At 38.9% G+C, this 26,945-nt stretch overlaps 1 protein-coding gene across 9 annotated transcripts in view; it reads right to left on the reverse strand.

Annotated features, from left to right (window-relative positions):
- Window positions 1–12,236: 12,236 nt before the first annotated feature.
- TRAK1 (trafficking kinesin protein 1) overlaps window positions 12,237–26,945 on the reverse strand; it is a 133,574-nt gene continuing 118,865 nt past the window's right edge. For 8 of the 9 annotated variants that reach the window (XM_023505135.2, XM_023505133.2, XM_023505134.2 and 5 more), the window contains 2 exons: window positions 20,841–20,943; window positions 12,237–15,506 (listed from right to left, as the gene is read on the reverse strand). In XM_023505135.2, the coding sequence (XP_023360903.1) occupies window positions 14,720–15,506; window positions 20,841–20,943 (890 nt within the window). In that variant the 3' untranslated portion in view covers window positions 12,237–14,719. Of the gene's footprint in view, window positions 15,507–19,426; window positions 19,512–20,840; window positions 20,944–26,945 lie in introns of all 9 variants that reach the window. The other variant, XM_031940055.1, reaches the window with a different exon arrangement.

Here is a 26,945-nt window from a genome sequence, read left to right on the forward strand (position 1 = left end):
ATCCAGTAAACATCTTAAACTCAATATGTCCAAAACAGAACTCATAATCTTTCCCCCTAAACCCTTCCCTGTGACTGGCAAGGACATCCTGCCAGACCATCAGGTTCACCACCTAGAGGTCATCCTATTCCTCACTCTCTCGCACCATCCCTCCTACCTTCCATATCCAAGCTGTTGCCAAAGCCTGTTGACATCACCTAGTAAAGGGTAAAACATCTCCCAACTACCTCCTCTGTTTTCTCCTCTGACCCTGTCATTACTCACACTTGGATTATCACAATAGCTTCTGATGGATCTTTCTGCCTCAAGTCTCTCCCTACTCTAAACCATCTTCCTTATATCATAAGGAATGAGAAAATTAGAACAATGGTTAGAATTTGGCATCAACCCAGGATTCTTCTTCCTACTAAACCCTGTAATAATCTAAATAGCTATTTGCTAGCAAGAAAAAAAATTAAGGAAATTAAAAATGCTCCTTCCCTTGGGCGTGTCTGTGTAGGTTGGTTTTAGAAGAGCATAAGAACAGACATTACCTTCCCTAGTTCTATTTAACAGTAGTCTGCACATTGCCCCTATCTCTCCGCCAACCTTCCGACACATTTGCCAGCTTTTTCCATTATTCACTAGTTCTTCTGCCAGTCTCATCTCACCTCTTTGAGATTGCTGAAGTCATTTAGACTTGGTGATAAATGAATGGAACAGATTCCCAGAGGGTGTACAATGATTCATCTGTGGTTTAAATGAGGTTTCAAGAACATATTACTTCTATTAACTTACCCCTTATTAAAGTGCCCTCCAGGAGCTGGGACTGAATCAGACTCTATCACTTGTTTTCTGATTAATCAGCCAGGGTCCCTGAGTGGAGGAGAAGCTTTGGAATGCTGCTCCTTGCACCCAGGAGGCAGGATGGCTGAGCCCTCCATCTATCAGTGAATAGGGGTCTTTATAAAATTTTTATGAGAATAATCTACATGTGTGTGAATATGTCTTCGGTGCAAACACAGGGAGAGAAAAGATAGGTTTTCTCCTAGCAGACCATCTCTTTAGTTCAATTGATCAAAAGATACAGAGAACATAACAGTATTAATGTTTCATCTCATTTTTTAAATGAACATGCCTTTGTTTTCTGTCCCTCTGCACTCCCAAAGAAAAACCTTTGTAGCCTGATTTCTACACTGAGGATAGGAAAAATAATTTCTTCATCGTCCATATACAGAACTGTTTGTCTCATTCTGCAACATAAATCCACCATCTTAGCATAGAATCTAAAATCATCAGTCCTGAGGCAACAAGGTGGGACAATGACTAGATCACTGGCCCTGGGATCAGGAGGACCTGAGTTCAAATCCAGCCTCAGACTCTTACTAGCTATATGACTCTGGATAAGTAATTGCCTCTCCCCCAAAAAATCATCAATCCTCTGGAATAATAATTGGTCATTGCATTGACTGGAGATCTTCAAGTTTTCAAAGTTATTTGTTTTAACACTGATATTGTTACCTAAATTGTTTTCCTGGTCTGCACACTTCACTCTATATCCATTCCTATAGGTCCATGCTTCTCTAAACCCATCCTTTTCTTCATTTCCTATGACACAATAGCGTTTCTTTTCTGATTTTAAAAAACTGACTTCTAAGAGCAAAATAGAGCTCTAAAGATCATCCTGTAATGAGGAATCTCTCTTATATGTGTTAAGATCATGTAAGTTTATTTGGTAAATGCAACCATAAAGATCATTCTGTTCTATCACCCTCTGATTATTAACAGGAAACAAGGCATAAAACAGAAAGGTGTATGTTCTCCACAGTTGTTTGTGGTGATGGAGGATGTCTTTAGTTTAATTAGCATTTTTAATCACCGTTACTACACCACTAATTACATTCCTATTTTTTATAATCATTTTAGTATCCAACTCCAATTTCTTCCAAGGAACTATTCATCAGGTGGGGCAGGATGTCCTATAGTGGGTTAATCAAGCAAGCACAAAACATTTATTAAGTATATATTATATACCAGGCACTGGGGATCTAAAAAAAGGCAAAAGACAGTTCTATTTCTTTAGGGGGTTTATAATCTAATAAATATTTACAAAGCAAGCTATATAAAAATGAATAGGAAATAATTATCCTAGGGAAGGTACTAGAATTAGAAGGATTGGGGAACCCTTCCCAATAAAACAGTATTTCTCAAACTTTTGTTCTCAGCATCTCAGCATTTTTATTAAAATTTTTTGAGGACCTATCCAAAGAGTTTTTGTTTTATGTGGCTTATGTTTATAGATATTTACCATATTGGAAAAAAAGAACTAATTTTGAATTTGTAGAGTCACTGAAAGGATTTCAGAAACCTCCAGTGAGAACCACTGCAATAAAAGATTGAATTTTAGTTGAGAGGTCAATAGTCTGAGTGGAGAAGGGAAAATGTTCCAACCAGGGGACAACCAGAGAAACTGCCCAAAGCTGAAATTTGGAATGTCTTGTTCACAAAACAGCCAGGAGACTCATATCCCTGGGTCAGAAGATTCAGGCTGATGGATTTTTTCAATATGTCAGTAAACATTTAGGAAACATCTGATATGTTTTAGCTCTGAAAGGGCCTTTGGAGGTCAAGTCCAAGTCATTTATTCTACAGTTGAAACCTAACTTGCTCAAATGTTCTAAAGTCATAAATTCAGGTCTTCTGATTCCAAATCCACCTTTCTTTCTACTGTCACAAAGTTGTCAACATTCCAGAATTTTACAGTTGAAAAGGACTTTGAGATTTTCTTTTCTTTTTTCTTTTTTGTTCATTTTGTAAAATTTATTTTATTTAAAAAAATAAGAAAACAGAAAAACAGAAAAGGAATACAAAACAAAACAGAACATTGTTATGTGCCCAGCAGAACATTAGGGAGAATTCATAATATATAACAAATTACTAGTTCAAGAAAGTATATATATTAGTAGAAGAAATTATATTCATGAGTGTCCATCTTTTCTTTACTTCCTTGTACAACACACCTTTTTTTTTTTTACTTTATTCTTTTTCCCTCTTTTCTTCCTCCCCTCCACTCCCAAGCAGGCTACAGTTAAGAAAGGATATATTTATATAAACATATGTAGATATTTACATACACATACATGTAAAACACAGACTCCATCCCTCACATATACACATACATATCTTTCCTATCCCTGCTGACTCTTTGCTTTAATTCTGCTCCATAACTTGCCTTGCTATTACTTAGCCTCCCCCCACCCATGAATACTTCTCTTGTCTTTTTCCCTCACCCTTTGCTTCCCCATCCACCCATCCCTCCTCCCTTATTTCTTTATATATTTTGGAGGTGCTATACTCTTCATGGTATATATAATTGTGTATTTAACTCATTCCCAATGTAAAAAGGTTTTCAGAATTATGAGCCCTCTTCCCCTCTCTAATGTCTGGGTATCTATTCTTCCTCTGCACCTTATCTGTATAACATGATTACTATTTTTACCTTAACGCTAATTTACTTTAACCCAATCTCTGTTTTGAGCTACCCTCTTCTTGATTGCACTTTTTTTCCCTGAGGCAATTGGGGTAAGTGACTTGCCTAGGGTCACATGGTTAGGAAGTGTTAAGTGTCTGAAATCAGATTCGAACTCAGGTCCTCCTGACTTCAGGGCTGGTGCTCTATCCACTGTGCTAACTAGCTTCCCCATTGAGCTACCCTATTCTTAATGTTGATCTTAAACACATGGTATTCATTTCTCATGTAAAAAAATAAACAATTTGTCCATGTTGATTTCCTTGAAATTGATCTTCAATATTGGCTCTTGTATGTTAAATCTTCTATTAAGTTCAACTTTGGTGTCTACAAAGTCTTGGAAATCTGCAAGTCTGTTGAATCTCCATTTTTTTCTCATTCAATATCATAGATAATTTTGCTGGATATCATATTTTTGGCCACAGGCCTAATTCTTTATATTGTCTAATTCCAGGACCGGAGGTCTTTTATTGTGACTGCTCGTAAGTCCTGTACAATTCTAATTGTAGCTCCATCATATTTGAATTGTTTTTTTTTCTTGTTACTTGTAAAAAAAACAACACAACTATGATAGGTACTTCCACTTTCTCTTCCCTCCCTCTGTTCTCAACCTCTTATAATCCAGTTTCCAATTTTAATATTCCACACCTAAACACTTTATTTCCTCTGTTATAGCTACTGACCTGTTTGGTTTCTATTATGTCTCAATTAAAATCCTTCTTTCTACAGGAAACCTTCCCTACTTCTCTTAATCCCAGTTCTTTTTTTCTATTAACTATTTTAAATTTATCCTATATATAACTTACTTTATACGAAATTGTTTTCATATTGTCCCTTTCCCCACCACCACCACCAGCACCATTTGATTGTGAGCTCCTTGAGCAGAGACTGCCTTTTTTTATCTTTTTATCCTAGTGCTTAACAATATGTCTGACACATAATAGGCACTTAATAAATGTTTATTGACTGACTGATTAATCACACTTATTATACAGGCACTGTGCTATACATTTTATAAATATCATTTCATTTCTCTCATCACAACAGGCCTGGGAAGTAAGTGTTATTTCATCTCTTTTTTTTTTGAACAGCTGAGGAAACTGAGGTAGACAGAAGTTAAAGACACAGAAAATAAGTACCCAGAGGCTGAATTTTACCTCAAGTCTATCTGATTCCAAACTCAGCATTCAATTCACTGTGCCATCTAGCTTTCCACCTACCATATACCTATCCTCTATTTGGAGATTTACAGTGGGAGGCAAGCTAATACACCACCCACTAAATCAAGGATATTCCACATTGATGGTGGGTTAATGGTGACATTACATAAGTACTACATGCTAAAAATCAGATCGACTGTAACCAAATGATATTCCTCCAAGAGAGAGAGTTCAGGAGCATCAGGAAGACGGAGAGATCCGAAGACCAGTTAAGAGGATGCCGATAAAGAACAGGCAGACAAAGGCCTGAATCACGGGAATGGCAGTGGAGAGAAAAGAACAGACATTGTGCAGGAACAACTGAGAAGACACAATTTCCTAACACACAGTCAATTAAACATGAGATGAGGGAAAATCAGTTAGAGTAATGTTTTACTTATCCAAAATTCAGCTCTACAGAAATGTTTCTATTCAGGAAAAGATCAAGAACCAAAGATAAGAAATTAAAAACTCCTGAGCAACAAAATAGATGTCATGAAGTCATTGCACTAAAAATCAATGTCTCTGGGTTTATTTATTCCTACTTTAAATACATTTCTAACACCCAGCTCTACAATAGAAAATGTTATACAATAAAGTATAACTGGACAGAGGGGACTACCTACAGATAAAGTGAGAATAGGAAGAATTGACAGAAGTCTGACAATGGTAAAGGAAAAAAGAAAAACTATTTGAAAAACAGATAAAAGACCTCTCCCTTTCCCCCCCTGTCTCCCTTTTCCCTCTCCCTCTCCCTCTCCTTTTCCCTCTCCCTCTCTCTCTCCCTCTCCCTTATTCTCCCTCTCCCTCCCTCCCTCTCTCTCTCTCTCTCTCTCTCTCTCTCTCTCTCTCTCTCTCTCTTCTCTTTCTCTCTTCTCTTCTCTCTCTCTCTCTCTCTCTCTCTCTCTCTCTCTCTCTCTCTCTCTCTTTCTCTCTCCTCTCTCTCTTTCCTTCCCTCCCTTCCGCCCCCTCACACACACACACACACACACATACACACACCACATAGCAATGTGACACTATTCAACATAAAGGTAAACATCCCCACTCATTCCTGAAATACCCGAGGACACCGACTATATTATACAATTCATTGTTCAATTGTTTCAGTCTTTCAGCTCTTTAACTCCATTTGTGGTTTTCTTAGCAAAGGTACTGGAGTGGTAAGCCATTTCTTTCTCTAGCCATTTTACAGATGAGGAAACTGATGCAAACAGGATTAAGTGACTTGCTTGGGGTAAATAGTTAGTAAATGTCTAAGGCTAGATTTGAAATCATAAAGATTTCCAGCCCAGTGCTCTACCTACTGCACCACTTAGCTACCCCAACTGTAAGCTTGGCTAGAACCAATTAACGTCCATTCCTACTACTTAACAAACCCTATTCTCTTAAGCAGCAACTTCCCCAAGTGACAAGTGGTGATATAAATCCTTGATTTGTCAATTCTATGGATCTGCTGAAGCTAAATTATGTCATATTTTAAAATAATTACCCATCTCTAGATGTTGTGTCTGGAAAGCCAGAAAATAATTTAAATATTTTAGTATTGATGTGAGGCTCCTTGAAAGTATTTGATGAATCTTTTCATAAGCTAGAAAGAGGCCAGGAGATTTCCCAATGTGAGCACTGAAAATTCTATCAGTTGCTCATAGTTCTTGGCATCCTACTTAAAAATCTTATATATGGATGTAAATGTTCCCATTGAAAATATACCAATTGATTCCTGGTGGTTCCTGCCTGCTCCCGCACACCATTAGTCATAGACCTCCACTTTCAATCTCTGAAAATATCCACTCATTTAACTAGGACAAATAATACTAATTGCTAACATTTATATAGAACCTTGGGGGTCACAAAGTACTCTCCTCACAACTCTGTAAAATGGGCAAAGCAAGGTTGTTGGGGGGAGTTGGGGACCATTTTACAGATGAGGAAAACTGAAATTTGGAGTGGTCAAGCTACTCACCCAAAATGATGAAATGCTTATTATCAAAGTTCTCCTTATTATCATAATCAATCAAAAACATTTATTAAGTGCAATTTTTTCATTTACTTTCATGTTCCTACACCAAATAAATAGGAAATAATTAACAGAGGAAAGGCACCAGAATTGGGAGGAGCTGGAAAAGGCTTGCTGTAGAAAAGATGGGATTTTAACTGAAACTTCACAGAAGTTGGGGAAGTGAGGAGGCAGAATCCAGAACTTTTCCCAGAGTAAGAGACTGCTATTCTAGAGGAACAATTCCAGAACATTTAAAAGATCCAGTACTCCAATGAAGATCTTACCTTCTTTGTGAGATTTTAGGGTCTTGCCTTCTGATCCCCAAACACAGATTTGTTTTTAGAAACTAGAAGTTCAGATTGTCCCTTACCGAAGGCATTGCCTTGAGGTCTTCATTTCACCAGTTTTCTCACCTGTAAAATTAAGTGGGATTGAAAACATGATACAATAGAAATTATCACCAGCCCTGCTTATTATACATACTAACTGTGTGACTTTGAGCAAGGAAATTAACTCCTCTCAGGCGCCACCTGCCTCTTCGAGAGAGAGAGAGAGAGAGAGAGAGAGAGAGAGAGAGTGTCAGTCTCCATGGTCCCATCCCCTTCCAACTTTGATAACCTGTGATTCTCTAACTCAGGCTCAGAGAAGCAGGTGCTTGCTCAAGGTTGCCCAGCGAGGGAATGGGAAAACATCAGATTGAAAATATAAGCTGCCAGTATGATTGGATCACTATGGGCTTTCTTTGAATCATGTGCTGGTCTCCAAGTGCCCTCTGCTGGCAAGAGAAAAACAATAGTCGATGTGTTCTACGGTCTCATAAGGCAGAAACAATTCTAAATGAGTGGAGATGCTTTCCAGTGATACACTGAATCACCAGAAACGTTGTTGCAGAGGTAGAATGATACAGGAGGAAGGATACCTTGTAGATTCCCTTCCTGGGGCTCTCTGATGTGGTGGGATGTAGTTTTCACTGTAAATAGGAGGTCTTTGGGGAAGATGGGAGGGGAGGTTCCTTCTTAGAATAGATACAAAGGTCTCAATAGCCCAGAGCATGAGGGACCTTTATCCCCCAATCCAAATGGACAAGGATGCCTAGAGGCAGAAGGACATCATTCCATCAGCAGAATGTAGTTCTAGCCCAATCTTAAGAGACCTGTTTCCTGACTATATCTTACATGTTTCTATTTATTTCCATGTTCTCACCTCCATTAATATGTAAGCTCCTTGGAATCAAGGATTGATTGCAGTGTGTGTGTGTGTGTGTATGTGTGTGTGTGTGTATGTGTGTGTTGTGTATCTCTAGTGCTAAATATGGCATAGAGTTACCTGTTCAAATCTGAATTGACAGGGACCATAATTTTAGTTGTTTTTATTTTTATTTTTAACATTCTGATTTTTTTATTTTGAGTTATAAAAGACTATTACAGAAAGGAGAATAGACACAAAAGCCTGAGGATATAACAAAGTAGAAGTGAGGGGGGAAATGGACCTCAGACTTTATGATAATGAAACAGATTATGATAATGAAATGTTATTTTCAATACGTTTTTCGTCTCACTAACCAATCACAACCTGAATGAATGAAATAGGTCATAATTAAGATAAGGGCATTTCCCAATTAATGAATGAATTATATCTCTAATCAGTGGGTCTGTACCACAAGGCAGATGTCTCCAGGACAGTAACAAGTGGTCCTCAAGATCCCACGCTCCTTTCCTGTCATCTACTACCATATAAACTGTGCCTAACCCGATATTGATAAGTTTTCAAACTGGAAAGGAATGTAGAGAGAGGGTCCTAAATCTTTAGTTTACAAATATGTAAACTGAGGAAGAATGAAGAGAGCTGACTTATCTAAGGCCACACAATCATTAAGTAGCAGAGATTTTAAATCTCAGTTCTTCTGACTTTTATCCAGTGAAGGATGTGTCTTGACTAATCAGAAATAAACGAGGAGAGATTCTAAGTGAGGGAAATTTTTGACAGGAAGTTCTCCTAGGTTCTCTGCAACACTAAGACTCCATGCAACATAGACTCCAGTGCTTTGCATCGGTAGGAGTTGAATATGCTTTTGTTGAATGGCTCTTTAGCACTTTAGATTCCCCCACAAGCAACTTATATTCATCTGTTCACAGTCAAAGTAAGTAGATTCAGCACCTCCAGCCTCCTCTTTCTTTGTCCTACTAAGTGCAAATTCTGGCTCTGCTACTTGCTTTTTGTATGATCCTGGACAAGCAACAATCTCATTTATCAAATGAGATAGTTGGACTAGGTGATGTCTGAGGAGCTGTAAAGTCATTAGATTGTGAGATACTTGAGGGCAGGACTAGTTTTTTTTGCTTCTTGTTGTATTCCCTAGTCCTTAGCACAGTACCTGGCAGTTTCAATTGAGTCTGACTCTTTTTTGGTTGTCTGACTCTTCTTGACCCCTTTTTGGGGTTTTCTTGCCAAAGATACTGGAGTGGTTTGCCACTTCCTTCTCCGGATTAGTTTATAGATGAGGAAACTAAGGCAATCAGTTAGGTTTAATGTTTATTGATTGTGAAATGAATTATAAAATGGCAGCTAGGTGCAGTGGATAGACCACTGGATTTGGAATTGGGAAAATTCAATCTTCCTAAATTCAAATCCAACCTCAGACACTTTTTAGCTGAGTGACCATTGACAAGTTACAAACTTGCCTATTTGCCTCAGTTTTCTCATCTGTAAGACGAGCTAAAAAAGGAAATGGCAAATCTCTCCAGTATCTCTGCCAAGAAAACCCCAAATGGGATCACAAAGAATCAGAAACATGTAAACAATAAAAAAAAAATTGAGATGTTGGAGGTGGTCCCTCCCAGATCTCTATTTATATCTTAGGTCACTTGGCTCACAGATGGTACCGATTCAGGATCTTCACACTTCATTACTAGACTACTGCAATAGCCCAATGGTTGGTGTCTCTGGCTAAAGTCTTCACCTCCCCAATCCATCTTCCACTCAGCTGCCAAACTGAGCTTCCTAAAGTGCAGATCTTACCATGTCATCACCACGCCTGTTCCCACTCAATAAACTCCACTGGCTCCCTATAACTTCTAAGATCAAATACAAAATCCTCTTTCTGCTACACGGATGCTTGTTTATTGTTTTCCCTATCAGAATGTAAACTTCTTGAATATAAGTACCATAATTTTGACTTTCTATCTATCTCCAGTTACCAGTGACTTTCACATAATAAGTGATTAATAAATGTTTGTTGACTAACTGACCTCCCCGAGCTTCAGTTTTCTCATTTGTATAATGAAATGGCTGGGATCTTTTCTAGCACAAGATCTTTAATCACCTGTCAATAAATTTTTATTAAGTGCGTATTATATGTATCCTGTCCTACACTAGTTAATTAATGAATAAGCATTTATTAAGCACCTTCTAGATTCTCATTAGTGTGCTGAGACCTGGAGAGAATAAAGGCAAAAGACAATCCTTGTTCTGAAACTCATAGTCTAATTGAGGAGTCCACAAGAATACAACTGAGTACAAAAGAAATATAGAGAGGATAAATAAAAGATAATCAATATGTTATCAATCCCCTCCCTTCTGCCCAACATACTATTTTTAGTCTTTGGTGTTTTAGCCCTTAGAAACGGAAAGGATTACAGTTGGTCATACAAATATCTGGATTCAAGCCCCATCTCCCTCAAATATTAGCTTGTTCCACTCAGTCACTTAGTTTATTATAAGTCTTCAAATTTGGTTATTTCCTTTGGATATCCCCCTCCTCTACCTCCCCCCCTCCCCGCCTTCTGGTGTAAAAGGACCTTCAAATTTTCTTCTCTTTACCTGATTTACCTTCTGAATTTCAACTTTAAGTGGCATATACCCATACTGAAAGGATTGAAGAGGTATTAACCAGAAGTCATTGAGGTTAGAGCTGGAGAAATCTTCCAGATCATCTAGACCAGATTCATAATCCTCTTTGTGTCATAGATTTCTTTGGCATTCAGTCTGGTAAAGCCTATGAACCCATTCTCCAAATAATGCTTATAAGTGTATAAAATGAAGCACATAGGATTAGAAAGGAAATCAGCTTTGTTAAAATAGCTATCAAAATCCTAATAATAATAATTCTGTGGACCCTAGATCGAGAACCTCTGATCTAGTCATTTTCCCCCCCTGAGGCAATTGGGGGGTAAGTGACTTGCCTAGGGTCACATAGCTAGGAAGTGTTAAGTGTCTGAGATTACATTTGAACTTGGGTCCTCCTGACTTCAGAGCTGATGTTCTATCCACTGTACCACCTAGCTGCCCCCTGATGTGGTAAATTTTAAGAGAAAAGAAAAAGAAACTAAGGAACAGAGAAATTGAAGTGACTTTAAATCCTATTTATAGAATGGAACCAAGTATGGTCCTAGAAAAGAAAGTACCTCCCTCCACTTGTTGGGTATAAAATGCTTTTGCTAAACAACTTTTCTTGTTGTTTTTCTTAAGAATTTCTGGGTATGCTTCTGAATCCAATTCTCCCTGAAAAACAGAGAACTGTTGAGTTCTGCACACATATATTGTATCTAAGATATACTGTAACCTCTTTAACATGTATAGGACTGCTTGGCATCTGGGGGAGAGGGGGAGGGAGGGAGGGGAAAAATCGGAACAGAAATGAGTACAAGGGATAATGTTGTAAAAAATTACCCTGGCAGGGGTTCTGGCAATAAAAAGTTATTAAAAAAACAAACAAACAAACAAAAAATTTCTGGGAATGGAAGGAGAGGAGAAGGTATTTAGAAATTGCGATATAAAAACTTTTCAACTTAAAAAAAAAGTTAATGGAAGAGTTAACCAGTCCTTTACATTTCTATAACTTCATTTCCCAAGGGTCTATGCTCTAAAGGGGGATGCTGCTTAGAGCCACAACACTGAAAAATATTATTTATTTTATGTATAAAATATTATTTATTTTATGTATAAAAATGTTATTTATTTTATGCTTCTGCAGAGTCACCTTGGGCTCATGTTCATCAATGTGTAAAAAGTAGTAAATTACTCACTTACACACAAAAGGGGACAAGGAGAATTTAGCATTTATGGCAGTCAGTGTCTTTTGATCAAGAACAATGGATGAATGAAATGACTATTTCAACATGTTGTTGAGTCATTTCAATCATGTCAGGCTCTTTGTGACTTTTTTGGGGAGATTTCTTGACAAAGATCCTAGAGTGGTTTGCCATTTCCTCTCTAGGTCTTTTACAGATGAGGAAACTGAGAAAAACGGGATGAAGTAACTTACCCAGAATCACACAGCTACTAGGTGTCTGAAGCCATATTTGAATGCAGGAAGATCAATCTTCCCAATTCCAGTATTCTGTCCACTGAAGCACTGCCTAGCTACTCATTTTGCCATAGTTCATTATTTTTATATGTAATATTACATGTCATATATATCTATAAATGCACACACATTTACTAAGTTAGAGAAGTAAAACTGCATATACCATTTGCTGTTCTCAACATAGTTCCTCAGAAAAGAAGTTTAAAAAAAACCCCACACATATCTGAATATGACACCAGGTCACTCAAGCTTATTTTATTGATAATTAGATAAGAAAATTTTATTGTAGCATTTGGTGCATTTCCCAACATACCTTCTGGGAGTGGTTGTACAATGTCTACCATTTATTCTGTAGGCTAAAGTCTGTTGTGCCTCCCAAGTGGATGATGTGTTATTCCTTTTTTAATTCCTTCATGGTAATGGTTGATTATTCATTTTGGGTATCTAAAATGGTCCATTCAGTCTGTGGTTTTCCTGTTATCCTATCTAGCTACAGGTTTAAGATACATTCAAATTTTAAAAAAAGATAGTTAAGTTATCTGCAGTAAGTGCACACATACAACAGCAAATCGAGCCGAGGACACGCTTTTACTAAAATGTCTTAGGTTTAGAGAATAAATAGGAATTTTAAAACATGAGCCGCGCTTGCTTGTATGCTTTCTCTCAAAGCATCCTAAGTGTCCATAACACTATGTGGACTCCCTTCAGGGACGGACAACTCTATCAGAGGGGCAAAGATGACATATTATTTATGTGAAAGATCATCAGTAGTAATTCTTCAAGTAGGAGGCTGGAAGAAATGGCAATGATCCTGTGACATAAAGTGTGATAACCGAATATAATAAATAAACTACCTTCTTGGAAGGAAATATTTTATAGAAATACAATTGGTGTGAAGAATAGGAAATGGACTAGATGAGGTTAAAAAGCAGATAAATTTATGTACAGAGACACACACACACAATAGGGAATCAATAATAAAAGTTATTTTCGTAGGCATTATTTAACTAGATTGAGTATATTACAGTACACTCTTGTTGCTATGTCTGGACATGTAATACTAAGATGCTTCAACTTTACATTTGCAAGATTTTTGGTTCGTGTTTCTGAAATGTATCTTGAAGTTACTTGTAACTTTCACCTCAATTATTTATTCCTGTGTGTGCATATATATGTTTGTGTTTGTAAATAAGACTGCTACTCTCCCAAAAAACTCCACATTTGCAACACTCCACAGAACGTATCTTTTCATTTTTCATTCTCTCCAAAATCAACTCCATCTTTTTTTTTTTTTTTCCCAAGCACAGGACACAAAAGTAAACAGGAAATGGAAAAAACAAAAACAGCCCATAGGCTAGAAAATCACATTGATACGATGCCCTCTATTAAAGAGAGGGGGAAAATACATGGGTATTAAGTGGTCGCACCTTGGAGCTGCTCAAGTGTTTGGATTTCAAAAGTGGCTATTGAGGAAAAGGCAAGGATATGGAGCACATGAAAATCCCACAGCCCTGCTTTTTTTTTTTTTTCAAATAGTCTGATATTTTGCAAGTGAAACCTAACAATCAAAAATTCTATAGCCTCTCTCCATACCACTGTGCCATCCCTCAGTTTTGCTGTGGGTTTTCTCTTACCAGGTAATACACTTTCTCCAGAAACACCCCCAACGTTTCCCCCTTTAGGCCCTCTGATTTAAGTAAGGATCTTTGGCTCGGATCATTAGACTATTTTTGCTTAGAGGCTGTGGTTCCCAGAAACCAGTTGCCATTTTCCCTGATGCACGATGAAAATAACCTTGTGAAGTGTATATTTCAGTGCCATGAGAGCACGTGGTAACATGATGCTCAAACAGCACCATTATGCAAAATGTGTTTGAAGGAAAAAAGTGTTTTTTCTTCTTAAAAAAAAATCCATGCATCCTCATTCTTTCCAGACTTTTGGCCTACTTGTGGATTCAAAGAAATGGGATTTCAAGTTTTCTGCATAAGGAAAATCACAAACGTTTCCCTCCAAAGACACAATCTTTCATTCAGGCAGAGGAGCCATGTGGGCTTTAAAGAAATTGGACCACTGGCAGAAGCAAAATAAAATCAGGATGTCCCAACACGAATATGAAATTGGCTGCTTTGTTGTGTATATAGTAAAGGACCAGGCTTATGATACATTCATCCAAGAGATCGAACATTAATCCACCCAAAATGATGACGCTGTGATTGGTATCATGTGAAAAGCCTGCCGTCCTTACTATAACCATCCCTACGATCACAGTCAGCAAGCCAAAGGATTTACTTCCCCCCTATCCACAGGATAATAACTGGTTTTTCAGTGCATCTTTAAATAAAAGAAAAACATTTTTAAAAGACCTGGTAAAGGTCAGCAAGTTAAATCCTTAAGATAGCGATTGCAGCGTTGGGCCATTTCTTATGATATCTGAAGAGTAATAAAATTAGATACAAGGTCTCTGATAAATATTTACATACTATACAAAGTTTACACTCTTCTCCCATTAGGCACAAGTTTGATTTGTCTACTCAGGAGGGATTGAGAGAGAGACAGAGAGAGGGACAGAGAGACAGAGGCAGAGAGAGACTGAGAGTGGGGGATGGAGTAAGAAGGGATGTCAGAGGACTGGGAGGGTAAAGGAAAATATTGTTTTTTGTTTTGTTATTTTTTTTCTTAAAAAAAAAAAAGGAACCAAGTTCCTCTCATCGCAAGCTTGTCTGTTTTGGAAGCTTGGCACCCATCAGGATGCCAGAAGTAAGAGTCACGGGGGCTTTCATCTGCATGCTGGACCCCACCATGGTGGGGAAGCTGCGGTTCCTTCGAATCCCAGTGTTCAGCTGAAGGCCTCCAATGGCACTCGTGACAACAGGGCAGCCGAGGGGAAGGCCCTCAGGGACGAGGGCCCTCGCTGGCCCCTGGGCCCCTGGGCAGAGAAGAGGCCCCTGGTCTTCCGTCAAAGCGGGGGCATGGGTGCGCCCTGAGTTCACCACCTTGGCAATGCCGAACCGCTTGACTTTGTCCACAAGGTTGAGGTTGGAGACAGAAACCTCCGTCTGGCTCTCACTGTTCCTAATGTTCTTTTTCTCCCTCACCTCCTTCAGGATGGAGCTGGCGGGTTTGGAAGCCAAGAAGTTGTCATAAGGGGGACTGGTACATTTGAAGTCAAAGGAGGGCGGGGAAGACAACGGAGTCTGCATAGGCGAATTTGGAGGGGTGGAAGGGATCACAGCCATTTTAGGGGAGTAGGGGTTCAAGAGGGGGCTCCTGCCGGCCCGGTCCCAGCTCTGGGGATTGTACATGGCCGCCGAGATGCCCCGCTCCTTCAGCAGCCACACCAGCCCGAGGGACGTGCTCATGGTGGTGGTGGATTCCCGGAGGTTGGTGAAAGACTCGGCCAGACTCAGGCGCCGGGGGGTGCATGGCGTGCCCACTGGCGTGGACTTCAAGTTGCTAGAATTGCCACAAGCTGGAGTCGGTGCTGAGTTAAGGCTAAAAGGGAAAAATTAGCTTTGTTAGTCAACGTGAAACACCCTCAAAATCCAGGGGGAATTAGTATGTGAATTGATACCAATCTGCTCATAGCGGGTTGAGCTGAAATGGTACGATCTTAGGTACTATTTAAGCAAAAATAAAAGTGTACTGACACCTTTGGGATACCCAAGGTAAATCCACAGACAGAAGGTAAGCTCCATGAAGGCAGGGTCTACTTAATTTTTGCGTTTTTATCTCCGGTGCCTCGCCCAGAGTTGTTGCTGCTTCAGGAATAGATGAATGGATGCACTGAAGGCCAGTCCTGGACAAAACTGTAAAATCCATTACCTCCCACAACCTCTTTGTAAACTCAATTCTTCTTTCTCCTTACTATGTAATAGTCCTCCTATAAGAAGGGTCCACTGACCTTCATCCATCCAACAAAATAATAATAATAGAATAATAATAACAATAGAAATAACTGGCACTCATAAATATTACTCTAAAGTTTACAAAGTGAATTATGTCTTATCTAATTTCAATTTCACAACAACACTATAGGATAAGTAATACATTTATTATCCCCATTTTACAGATGAGGAAACTGAAGCTCAGAAATGTTAGGTATATGCCCAGGGTCACACAGTTACCAGCTCTTCCTTTCTGTCCAACATGCGATCACCCCGTCAATAGCTTAAGGAAAAGTGATACATTGATTTAAAGTCACTCCATTGTCCAAAAGGGATGGGATTTCACTGGAGCAGACACTCCTCTTCAAAAAGGTAGATCACAAGCCTTCTAGTTCTCGGAAGTGATTAGAATCATTTAGTGGTCAAGCTTCTACAGGTAAAAATATTTTTACCTTAGCTGACTGATGGATTCCTGGACAGCAGACAAAGACATACAGTTTTGTTACTGGGTCTGGGTTCAAAGTCTTTCCAGTGGATAAGGCCTAGCCAAAATGGTCCCCTGCGAGCTTAGCTTTTGAGAACACAGAATCATCCTTACATCACAATGAATCATCAGAAGAAAATTCTATCCAGACAAAATTATAAATGACCTCATTTACCACAGCAGTTTTTGATTGGGGGGAGAGGGTGTGGAGAAAAGAGATAAGGGAAAAGTAAAATCCATTACCTCCCACAACCTCTTTGTAAACTCAATTCTTCTTTCTCCTTACTATGTAATAGCCCTATAAGAAGGGTCCACTGACCTTCATCCATCCAACAAAATAATAATAACAATAGAAATAACTGGAACTCATAAATATTAAAGTTTTCAAAGTGAATTATGTCTTATCTAATTTCAATTTCACAATTGACAATTCACAAAATTGCAAGATGTCTTTTTAGATTTCCTGGATCCACATAAAGTACTGTCAATTCTACCTATGCAAAGACCGACCATGACAAAAATTGAAGCCATAAAATAAGGGTTGATTCCTCTTAATATTAATCAAATGGAGAAAAACCATTAGGTAAAAGACTTCTCCTACTTGACTCAGGTCCTGATTTTCTTCTCTTCCACCCATTTCACACTAGTTCTTTTGTCCATTAAAAAGGGAAAAAAAAGAATGTTAAGGAAATACACTTTAGTCGGTCCTCACCTGTGTGATAAGATTGACTAGCAATACACCCAGCTGTGCAAAAGTCAGAAAAATCTAATATGTGATGCTTGCTCAAACAGTACAAGAAAGTCACTCAAATGTGCAGATTGTCAGCACCAAAAAAGACCTAAATTTCAGTTCAAGTCACACTCTCTTCCCACTCTTAATTACCCTACTTAGAAACATGGAAACTAAGGAGCAACCTGATCTAACCATAGACAGCTATATTAAGTGAAAGATCTGGCAACTTAAAATAGAAAGCCTAATCCAGTGTTTCTTCTGCTGGGCAACACTGAGAGATCAGTCCTTCTCCTATGGCTTGTTGGATCTGTTCATGGATATTGGCTACCAGAATAGAATTGGGCAAAGGGTTCAGGGAGGGGGAAGATGGATAGGCTGGGACAGATAACAAAGGTTTTGTCATTTCTAACATAATACTAGAATGGAAGCTATATTTATTTATGTGTTTGTTCACACATATTTATGGAATAGAGAATAAGATTAAGGAGAAAGCTATCAAGGCTACTGACAATAGTGGAGGGAAGGAAATTCCTTTTAAATAGGAACATCAGATAACAATGGCCAAAAAAAAAAACTCTAGGGAAATTCATCCTTAAATTTTGGCCACCACTACTAAGATTAACATAGATAACCAAGTATAAGGTTAAAAAAATAACCAAGTAAGGAAGAGAAATAATAGGTGGTTAATAAATGGAAAGAAGTGGAAAGAAAAGAAGAAAAGAGAAGAAGGGGCAGAGAGGAAGAATAAGGAAAGGAAGGAGGAGAAAGGGAAGAAAGAGAGGAAGGAAGAGATGAAGGAGAGAGGGAGAAAGAGAAAAAAGGCAAAACAGGAAGAAAGGAAAAAGAGGAAGGGGAAAAAAGGAAGAAGAAAGTGCAAAGGAGAGAGGAGAAAAGGAGGAAAGAGGAAGGGAATGGAATAAGGAAGACAATAAAATCAAAACCCTTCCATTGAAGTTCATAGTGCTGACAAACTTGGGATGATTATCATAATTTATTTTCTCATGCCACCTGGTGGACTTGTCTGTGACTGCCAATGCTACCTAAGAGAAAGCTCCACCGAACAGCAACTAGATCAGCCACAACTTAGTGAATACTCGAAAAAGGCAGCTTCCGTTGACTGCCCTCTCTATACTCCAGAGTCCATGAAAGAAAATATTATCCAAGAGAATTTTTGTTTGCATGTTCTGAATTAGTGGGGAGGACGGGACAGCCAGGGATGAAAATCCTCACAAATAAAAGATGAGTAAGGCTCAAAATTTAAGTTTAAAAACTTCAAATCAAAGCTGCATCACCTTTGGCTTGTTAGTCCGTGAGCCTGCATGAACAGTCAACATGCACACCATCTCATGAACACAAAGCATCTTCACACAAAGGGAAAAAGGAATTATGAAAACACAGGCTGGAGAACCACAGATGAGAGGTCTCATTCTGGTTTTGTTTTTTTAAAGAGTAATGGAGGTGGATTTTAAGAATTGCATTTCACCAAAAATGTACTTTTAAAATAAAATTTACCAAAAAAATTTCTAAAGTTTTAAACTTTTAACAAGTTTTATCATTCCCAGTTTTCTATTTAATTTCTAACTATCAGGTTACCAAAAATAAGATTACTCAACCCAATAAAAACAAAACAACCAAACCCAACTTCATGAGTGAGGACAAAGGACTCTTCTTTCTACTTAAACTCTTGGTTTAAAAAAAATGTGATTACTGGTGTGCCATCAGAATTAATGACCACAGCCATGTGAATAGAATACCTTCAGGGACTGTTTCTTTGACTTAAAAAAATCTTGCTAATTGGGTTTACAGGGCAAGAAAGAAAGATACCACAGGAAGAAAAAAAAGAAAGAAAAAGTAAAATTTAAAAACAGAGTTTCATAATTGAAAGCTTGTTAATCTGGGGTCTGTGAACTTAAAAAACCCAACAATTTTGATAATTATACTTCAGTATAATTAATTTTCTTTGTAATGCTGTATCTTTTCTATTCCTTAAAAAAAAATTCTGAGACGTGATCCATTAACTTGACTAGACAGCCAAAGGTTCCATTGGCCCAGTTCCACCAAATGAGAGCTTTGGGGTTGAGTATCTATTAGTGTCAATGTCAGTTTCCTATGAAGTTTGAGGAAGGAGCATCTTTAAATGTTAGGAACATGACCTGTTAGAATATTAGCTTGGGATGCCAACAAAATGGCCTTCAGCATCTAATCTCTCCAGGTTAGCCACTGTGTCTCACACACACACACACACACACACACACACACATCCATTGTACAAAACCCTGCAGGAACAAGAACTGCCAACAGTGTTGCTCACCCCCTGACCGACTGTTTGCCCTATATCTCCTTTCAGCATAACGTGACATAAGGCCGTTTCATCCTCCTCCTCCTCCTCACATGACCTGTGAAGAATTATTTACAGGTGAAAGAGCTCCTTGGTGAGAAGGGTCTTATGTTTCCCCTCCCTACCATTCAGGTCCACTTGAGGTCCATTCTGGTTCAGCCTGATTGGGCAGGATGTTTTTCTTGGTCCCTGAGACTACTGTGACAAAGTTCTCTTGGGGTGTAAATGTAATTTCCCTTTAGTTAAATTTCTGGGAGCCCCGAGTAGGGTCTTTTTTGAGAGATAGGTACAAGTGGAGCATTCTCACCGGTATCCACTGTACAGCTTCTCAGAGGAAACTGAGGGGAGTGGGCTATAGGTTAGGAATGGGCTCTGCTTTTGGTCTTAGATATCTCAACAGATTCTACTCAGTTGGGTATCAATGAACCATTGAAACTGTGTAGAGTAACACAGAAGGGGATCTCAGAGACCACCAATTCCAATTCCATTGTTTTACAAGTGAGAACACTGAAATGGGGAGAACGCCCCGGTTATTATAGTGTCTAACGTAGGGTTAGAATTCAGGTATTCTTGGCTTCAAGACTAGCACTCTATGAAGGTATTACCTGGATGCCTAGTGGTCCTTATGGTTTAGGACACAGTGAAAATCAATCCCCTTCTAAAAAATTTGATGCTACTGTGAGTAATTTCAAAGCAGAGCTCTAACATAAAGGTTCCTGTTAGTCTCCATCAAGAAGTAGCCGAAGAACGCTTTCTATTCATACTGCTGGCTTTTTGGTCTCTCAAGGTAATGCAGAAGTGCATTAGGAAATTTTACACATCTGAAAAGCACTATGGGATGATGAAAGGAAGCTTGGCTTTGGAGTCAAAAGCTCATGTTCCAGCCTTGGCTTGGTTCATTGTGTAGGGTACCATGGACCTCAGTTTTTCCTTGTCTATAAAGTGAGGAAGTTTGACTAGATGCTCTCTAATGCCTCTTTTGATGCTAAATCTATGAATTTATGATATAAATCCATCCCAGAGAGAGATTATTGATAGAAAGTTGAAGGGACCTTAGAAAGTTCAACTTTTCATCTTATAGATGAGGAAACCAAGTTCCAGAGAGATCACATAGTTTAAAAGTGTTAAAATGATCTGAAACCAAGTTTTCAGACTCCAAATCAGAGCTCCATCCACTTTGTACGCTGAGCTGAATCCCATGAGCAACCTTCAAAAGGGAAAGCTGTCTGATTCCAAACTGAGTCCTGGAGGGAGAATAAAAGGAGCTTAATCCATTAACATTGGTCCTTCCAAACTTTTGGTTTGTGCTTTTGGCTACAAAGGCTGAACACTGCCAACTATTTCTTGAAGTCACCAAACTATGCACCCCAGGGCTGTCATCCCTTACCTTGGCGTGACCCTCGTGAGCTCATCGGAGGGGTGCAGGATGCGGCAGGTGGTAAAGGTGAAAGTGGAGTTGGTCTGCGACATACACTTCCCAGGATGATGAGCTACATTGGAGGAAGAAGGGGAAAACACACACAAAACAAATTCTTTGACATTTATAGATAAGTGAGAGAGAGAGAGAGAGAGAGAGAGAGAGAGAGAGAGAGAGAGAGACACGAGACAGAGAGAGAGAGAGACAGAGAGAGACTCCAAAGTCTTCACAGATGCAAGAAGAGTGATGAGATACCTTTCAGTTGGATCTAGGCGAGGAAGGTGAAAACATAAACGTTCTTGGTTGCTGGAGAAGCTCTCAAAAACAATCGAAAATCTGAGGTTTGGCTGGTGAGTGCCCTGACCATGCAGGGATGGATTCCAGGTTTCGTCCTGATCCAGGTAAAGGTATCCCATCATATTTCTTTTCAGTAGTGGATCCAGCTTGGGGGTAGGGAGGCCAATCTGCCTTGTATTTAAATTTGGTTCATGGCTGTATACAATGGGGACAGCTTTCCTCTTTCAGCACTCCAGAAAGGGTCTCACACTCAAACAGATGCCAGAACTCCAAGCAAGAAAGGATGGGGAGCATTTGGGGGTGTATTGACACGCTAGGGTTGTTTCAAGCACCGTTTCTCTAAGCTGCTCACCCAACAGGGGTTGGGGGGCTGTGGTAGGGGCAAGGGGGTGAGGAGAAGCCTTTTGCTCCCTTTTTCATTCATGAAAAGAGGCTCTTAAAAGTTGGTTCCACTACTGCTCATCTGTAATTGTCATTGCAAGAGATGCAAAAACCTCAGTGGGACTTGACAACAACTTTACAAGGACACACATTGATCAAGGTTGATCTAAGTTGAAATCTCAACTCTGCCATTTTCTACACGGAGGATCTTGGGTAAGACTTCACCTCTGAAAGCTTCAATTTCTTCATTCAATCAAGGATGACCATGTGAAGAATGCTGAAAGAAAATCTTACTAAAACACAACAGGTACAAGCATTGGCAGGACCACTGATTTCATGGATGATCTTTGAATGGATGAATATTTCTTGAAGCCAATGGCAACCACGTTGGTCAATTTGCTCAATTATTTTTCTTTCAAAGGTATGGAAGGTTGTTGTCAAGTCCCTGGCAGATTAGGATCCACAGCAAAGGAAATCAGAAAGGTTAAGAGCCGTGCGTCCGAGAAGCTTGCTATGGAATTAGTTTTACATTCTACTTAAGAGATCATGATTGCATAGGATTTCTTCACTCATAACTTAAAGGTTCTTTTTTCTTTAAAAAGAGACTGTTCCAAATGGCATGCACAACACGTTCACAGAGATCCCCATCCCACTCAGCCCTCAGAGACCTCCTAGGAGGAGCAGACTTAACTTAGCATCATTGCCCCACTTGTCCAGTTTGCAAATTAAAAAGCTGTGGTGACCCTTTCAGAAAAAAGTCTTACAGAAAAGCTCCCAGCTTTTCTAGAACTCTACTGGTCTAGAGCTCACTGGAAGGACTCCATTTTTTTCTTCCATTTGTTAAAGGAAAACAGAAATGAAAACTGTATGTTACAAATCAAACTGGATGAGGAAATCAGAGAATGGAGGCAAAAAAAAATTCCAAATACATAATGGAAGATGAGATTAAGACCATGAGGACTGAGATGGATCAATGGAAGGTCAATGTGACATTATTGATCACTTCAATACAACACATGGCTGAGTACTTGAAGTTTGTTGTGCAAGGGGTTGGTTGTTGTCTTTGTTACTGGAGCAAACTCTGAACCAAAGGATCTTAGATTTAGAGTTAGACAATCTTAGGGCTCATCTCTCATTTTACAGATGAGGGAATTGAAGCCCAGAGATGGTAAGTGAATTGCTCAATGTCAACAAACATTAAGTGGCAAGGCAGGGATTTGAATCCATGACTTTTGGGTCCAAATCCAGGGTTCTTGCCACTGTGCCATGAGTCATGACATAAAAGGCATCAAGGTGGGGAGTAGGGGAGAAATCAAGTCCAATCTCCATCACATCTTTTTCTCAACCAATCAATGTAATGTATGATGGACTCAGCTAATTTAGGAACTATTACAAACACATACACACACACAAATGGGAAAAGCTATGAAGGGAAGGGTAGCCTAGCAATCACGACTCTCTTATTGTGATAAGGCTTAAAAAGAAAAGCCACAGAAAAGCTGAGGAAAGGATCCCAAATAACAGACATGAGGTTATTTGGAAAGGAGAAAAGAAAATACAGTTATTAGAGATTATCAAGACACAACAGTTCTTTGCTAGATGACACACATGATTGAATGAAGCAATGCTGGATTTAAGATCAAGGGCATCCACCTTCTAAAACATATGGCCCAGATAGCCAAAGATGGGGGGAAGGGGATACTGGGGCACCATGTCACTTTCATCCTCCACCCTTTTTGGATTAGAATTGAATTGCAATATCTTTTTTGAAGTGGGCATTTGAAAGACATAGCTGCATTAGCAGAAGCAGAACCCATCACTGAAAAACAGGCCTTGGGGACAGGGAAAAGGCTGCTAAAAGTACAGAAGTCATTGATCTCCCAAAGCCATGGAGACAAGGTAGAAGGTCAAGGGAAAGAGATCAAGATTCAAAGCCAAAAGATTCAACCCCATCCCAAATACCACTAGGAAAGCTTGGACCGGGTCTTCCTCCATCAGTCAATAGAGGCTGCCATGTCGCTGAAGGACTTTCCTTCCTTTAACAACAAAGACAGTGAGTGATCTCATATCACTGGACGCTATGGAAGCACCTAATGTTTGCCAAAAAGCAAAATCTGTGTCATACCTAAAATTCAGAGCTATTAATAAGACAACACAACTTCCCATCATGGGCATCTACACTCAACTTTGACATTTCTTTCCTAGGGAAGCTAGAACTTTTGAATAAAATGTGGTTTCCAAAATTCACATTCCCCAAATCCTTCAACTACAAAGGGGCAATGAGGAATATGGTATCCTAAATATAATGATCAGGGATTCATTTGTCAAAGAGGTCATGAGCCTTTGGGCCCAAGATAGAGAGGCTAAATTGCTTAAAATATTCTCTTTTTTAATAAGACTAGAGAGCCAACTTCAAGATGCATGAGAGATGGCTGATGGTCTGGGTTTAAAGGGCTTGGGCATGAATAAGGAAAGATGCTTCTGATGAGGATTTTATTTAAGAAATTTCGCTTCTTTAATGAAAATAAACAGATTTTTTTTCTTTCTATACTCCCCACCCCCATCTTCATCACTTGTGTGTGATCCCTATCTACCAATGGAAACCTTTAGGCTTTAGTCAAGATCCTGGCATGGGAATCTCTCCAACAAGAACAGATCAAGACCTCTTTATCAGATATGAAAATTGGAATGAGGCATATCATATTTAAGTGACTTGCCCAGTGTCACAAAGATCATCATCATTCAAACCTGGGTGTTTTTTTTTTTTATACTTACAGTCCAACATTTGATCCATTAAATCATATTACTATTATTCAATTTAGGGATTTTAGGGAGAGGAGTTTAAATCTACAGGGTAAGGAATTTCTAATAATGAAGAAACCTCCCTCCATTAATGCAGAATGGCAATTGCTCTATCATTTATAGTAACTTAAGAGAGTTAGTTGCCTGGTGCACTAAGAGATTGATTGGCTCAATCACAGACATTACTTTCAGAAGCTACGTCTTTTTAATACCTTCTAGCTCTTTTTTTCCCTATTACTTTCTTTCTTTTTAAACTCACATATTCTTTCTTTCTTTTTAAACTATTTCCTTTTGGTACATATGGTCTTTTAACTATGATAAAGAAGTCTTTCAGCTCTTATTGACTTCTTGATTCACTTCTTCATCAAATTTGTGCCCTTTGATAGATTATAAGTAATTTGGTTATATATGTGGTTTTCCCAATTTCCTTCCTTTCTTCCTTTCTTTTTTAAACTATTTCCTTTTCTTACATATGGTCCTTTAATTATGATAAAGAAGTGTTCAAGGACTCTTCCAGGTGACTGACTTCTGAATCCATTTCTCCATCAAAGTTGTACCCTTCGATAAATTATAAGTAATTTGGTTACATATTTAGTTTTCCCTATTTTACACTTCAGTGGTTCTATATAGACTAATCTAAGGTCATCAGAAGGGTACCACAAAAAGATGTCTCTTGTTCTCTCTAGCATCAAAATCCTGGCCTGGAGATAAAATCCTCAAGAGGCCTTCCAGAAAACCTCTCAAATATTAACTGTATTAATCCACTCGCAGGCAATATTTTTCAATCACTGGTTCCATAAAAAGGTTCCTAGCAGGCCATGATACTCAATCCCAAATCCCATACTGAGATAGGAGGTCCACCATAGGTAAGTTGTCTCTTCTCCCAGAAGGACCCAGATGAGTCACCGCACTATCAACACCTCCTGAAGCAAGTCAGGCTTTGGCAATGGGGACTCAGTCCTGGTCTACTTGATCTTCCTTCCCCAGATACTGACATGGAAACTGTCCCAAGCCAATTTAGTCAATCCCATAAATGAACAGGCCAAAAATGACTGATAAGAAATATCCCCCCCAAGGGGCCCAAACGAACAGATTCTACTAGGGTATCATGTCTTAAACATTAAGGACTAGCCAATTTCACTAAGAAAGGACAATATTACTACTATAATCAAGCTCAAACACCTGCCTTATGAGATTGGGTCCTCTAATCTTTCTGTAGCTGTCTCCATGATTTTACTTCTTTCCTTTAAAGTAGCCTTGGAAATAGCCTAAATGGATACCAAGAGGCAAATAGTTAAATGAAGAGTAGTGGGTTCATTCCTCTTTCCCTAAGGAAGGAAAAGCTGAGGCATTTTTCAGGGACCAGTTAACAAAACGTTTAAAAGAGACTCATGGAAAAAATAAAATGAGCTGGAAAAGTGGGAGTGAGGGAGAGAAGATAGTCATACAAAACACGCAGACTAGATAATTATTTTATTCATAAGAATACTGGTTTTTCTTGAGATTTCAAAAAAATTTTGCAAATACCTGAACAACTCTTGGGATATGAATATTGCCAATTCACATTTTCAAAAAGGAAGCTGAGGCCCAGGATTGGCTACCCGAGACCCATGGAGATCTCTCTCCTTTCCCTACCCTTGAACTAAGGGACAATTTTACACAGATGGAAAAATCCTCAGTACTTGAAAAAATAAATTGTGGGCAAATGCTACAAGCTTCATGACTTTCTCCCTTTGTCTCGGACCTTTAATAGGACTGTGAACTCTCCTGTGATGTAGAGGGGCAAGTCGGAGGCTGATGAGGGCTGGTTTTCCTAAGACAAGTCAGGTAAAGGCACTCAGACTACAAATCCAGTCACTGCCACCAGGGGGATTAATGCCATCAGAGTGGTCAGCTTTTTAACTATATTAAATCTAAATCTAAAAAAATCCAAATTGCAGGTATATAAAAGCCCATTTTGCTCTATGACAAAAATGGGTATAAATATATTCCAAATATACATGTGATCTTTGTTATTTTTTGCTGAAGAATTTAACTGTCATTTGCAAGTAGCCTAAGTATCTTAAAAATATATAGAAAACGCCCTTCTCTTAATGAGTCTCCTTGGCTTGGAACATGATCCAGTTAAATCTATAGGGAATATTTTCCGATTTACCCAACAGCTGCTAGAGATGATTTTTCTTATTCTCTCTTTTAAAATTTTTTAAAAAATAAGCTAGGTCTTGAATCTGTGATTTCATTGGTATAGGGAACTCCCATAAGAGAAAAGTCCCTTTACCAATCCATACTGGCACCTTCCCTGAAACGAACGGCCTTAGTTGCCTCAAGCCCCGAGAGATTAAGTAATTTGTTCAGGATCACACAGCCAATATGTGTCCGACTTGAAATCAGATTCTCCTGGCTCCAAAGCCCACATTCTATTCACTAGTCATTAAAAAAGAAATCAATAACTATGTTGTTGTTCAGTCATGTCCAACTCATGAACCAATTTGTGGTTTTCTTGGCAAAGATACTGGAGTGGTTTGGCACTTCCTTTCTCCACATCATTTTACAGATGAGGAAACAGAAGCAAACAGGTTTAAATGACTTGCCCAG

Source organism: Sarcophilus harrisii, chromosome 5 (assembly GCF_902635505.1).
Source record: "Sarcophilus harrisii chromosome 5, mSarHar1.11, whole genome shotgun sequence".
Classification (NCBI taxonomy): domain Eukaryota; kingdom Metazoa; phylum Chordata; class Mammalia; order Dasyuromorphia; family Dasyuridae; genus Sarcophilus; species Sarcophilus harrisii.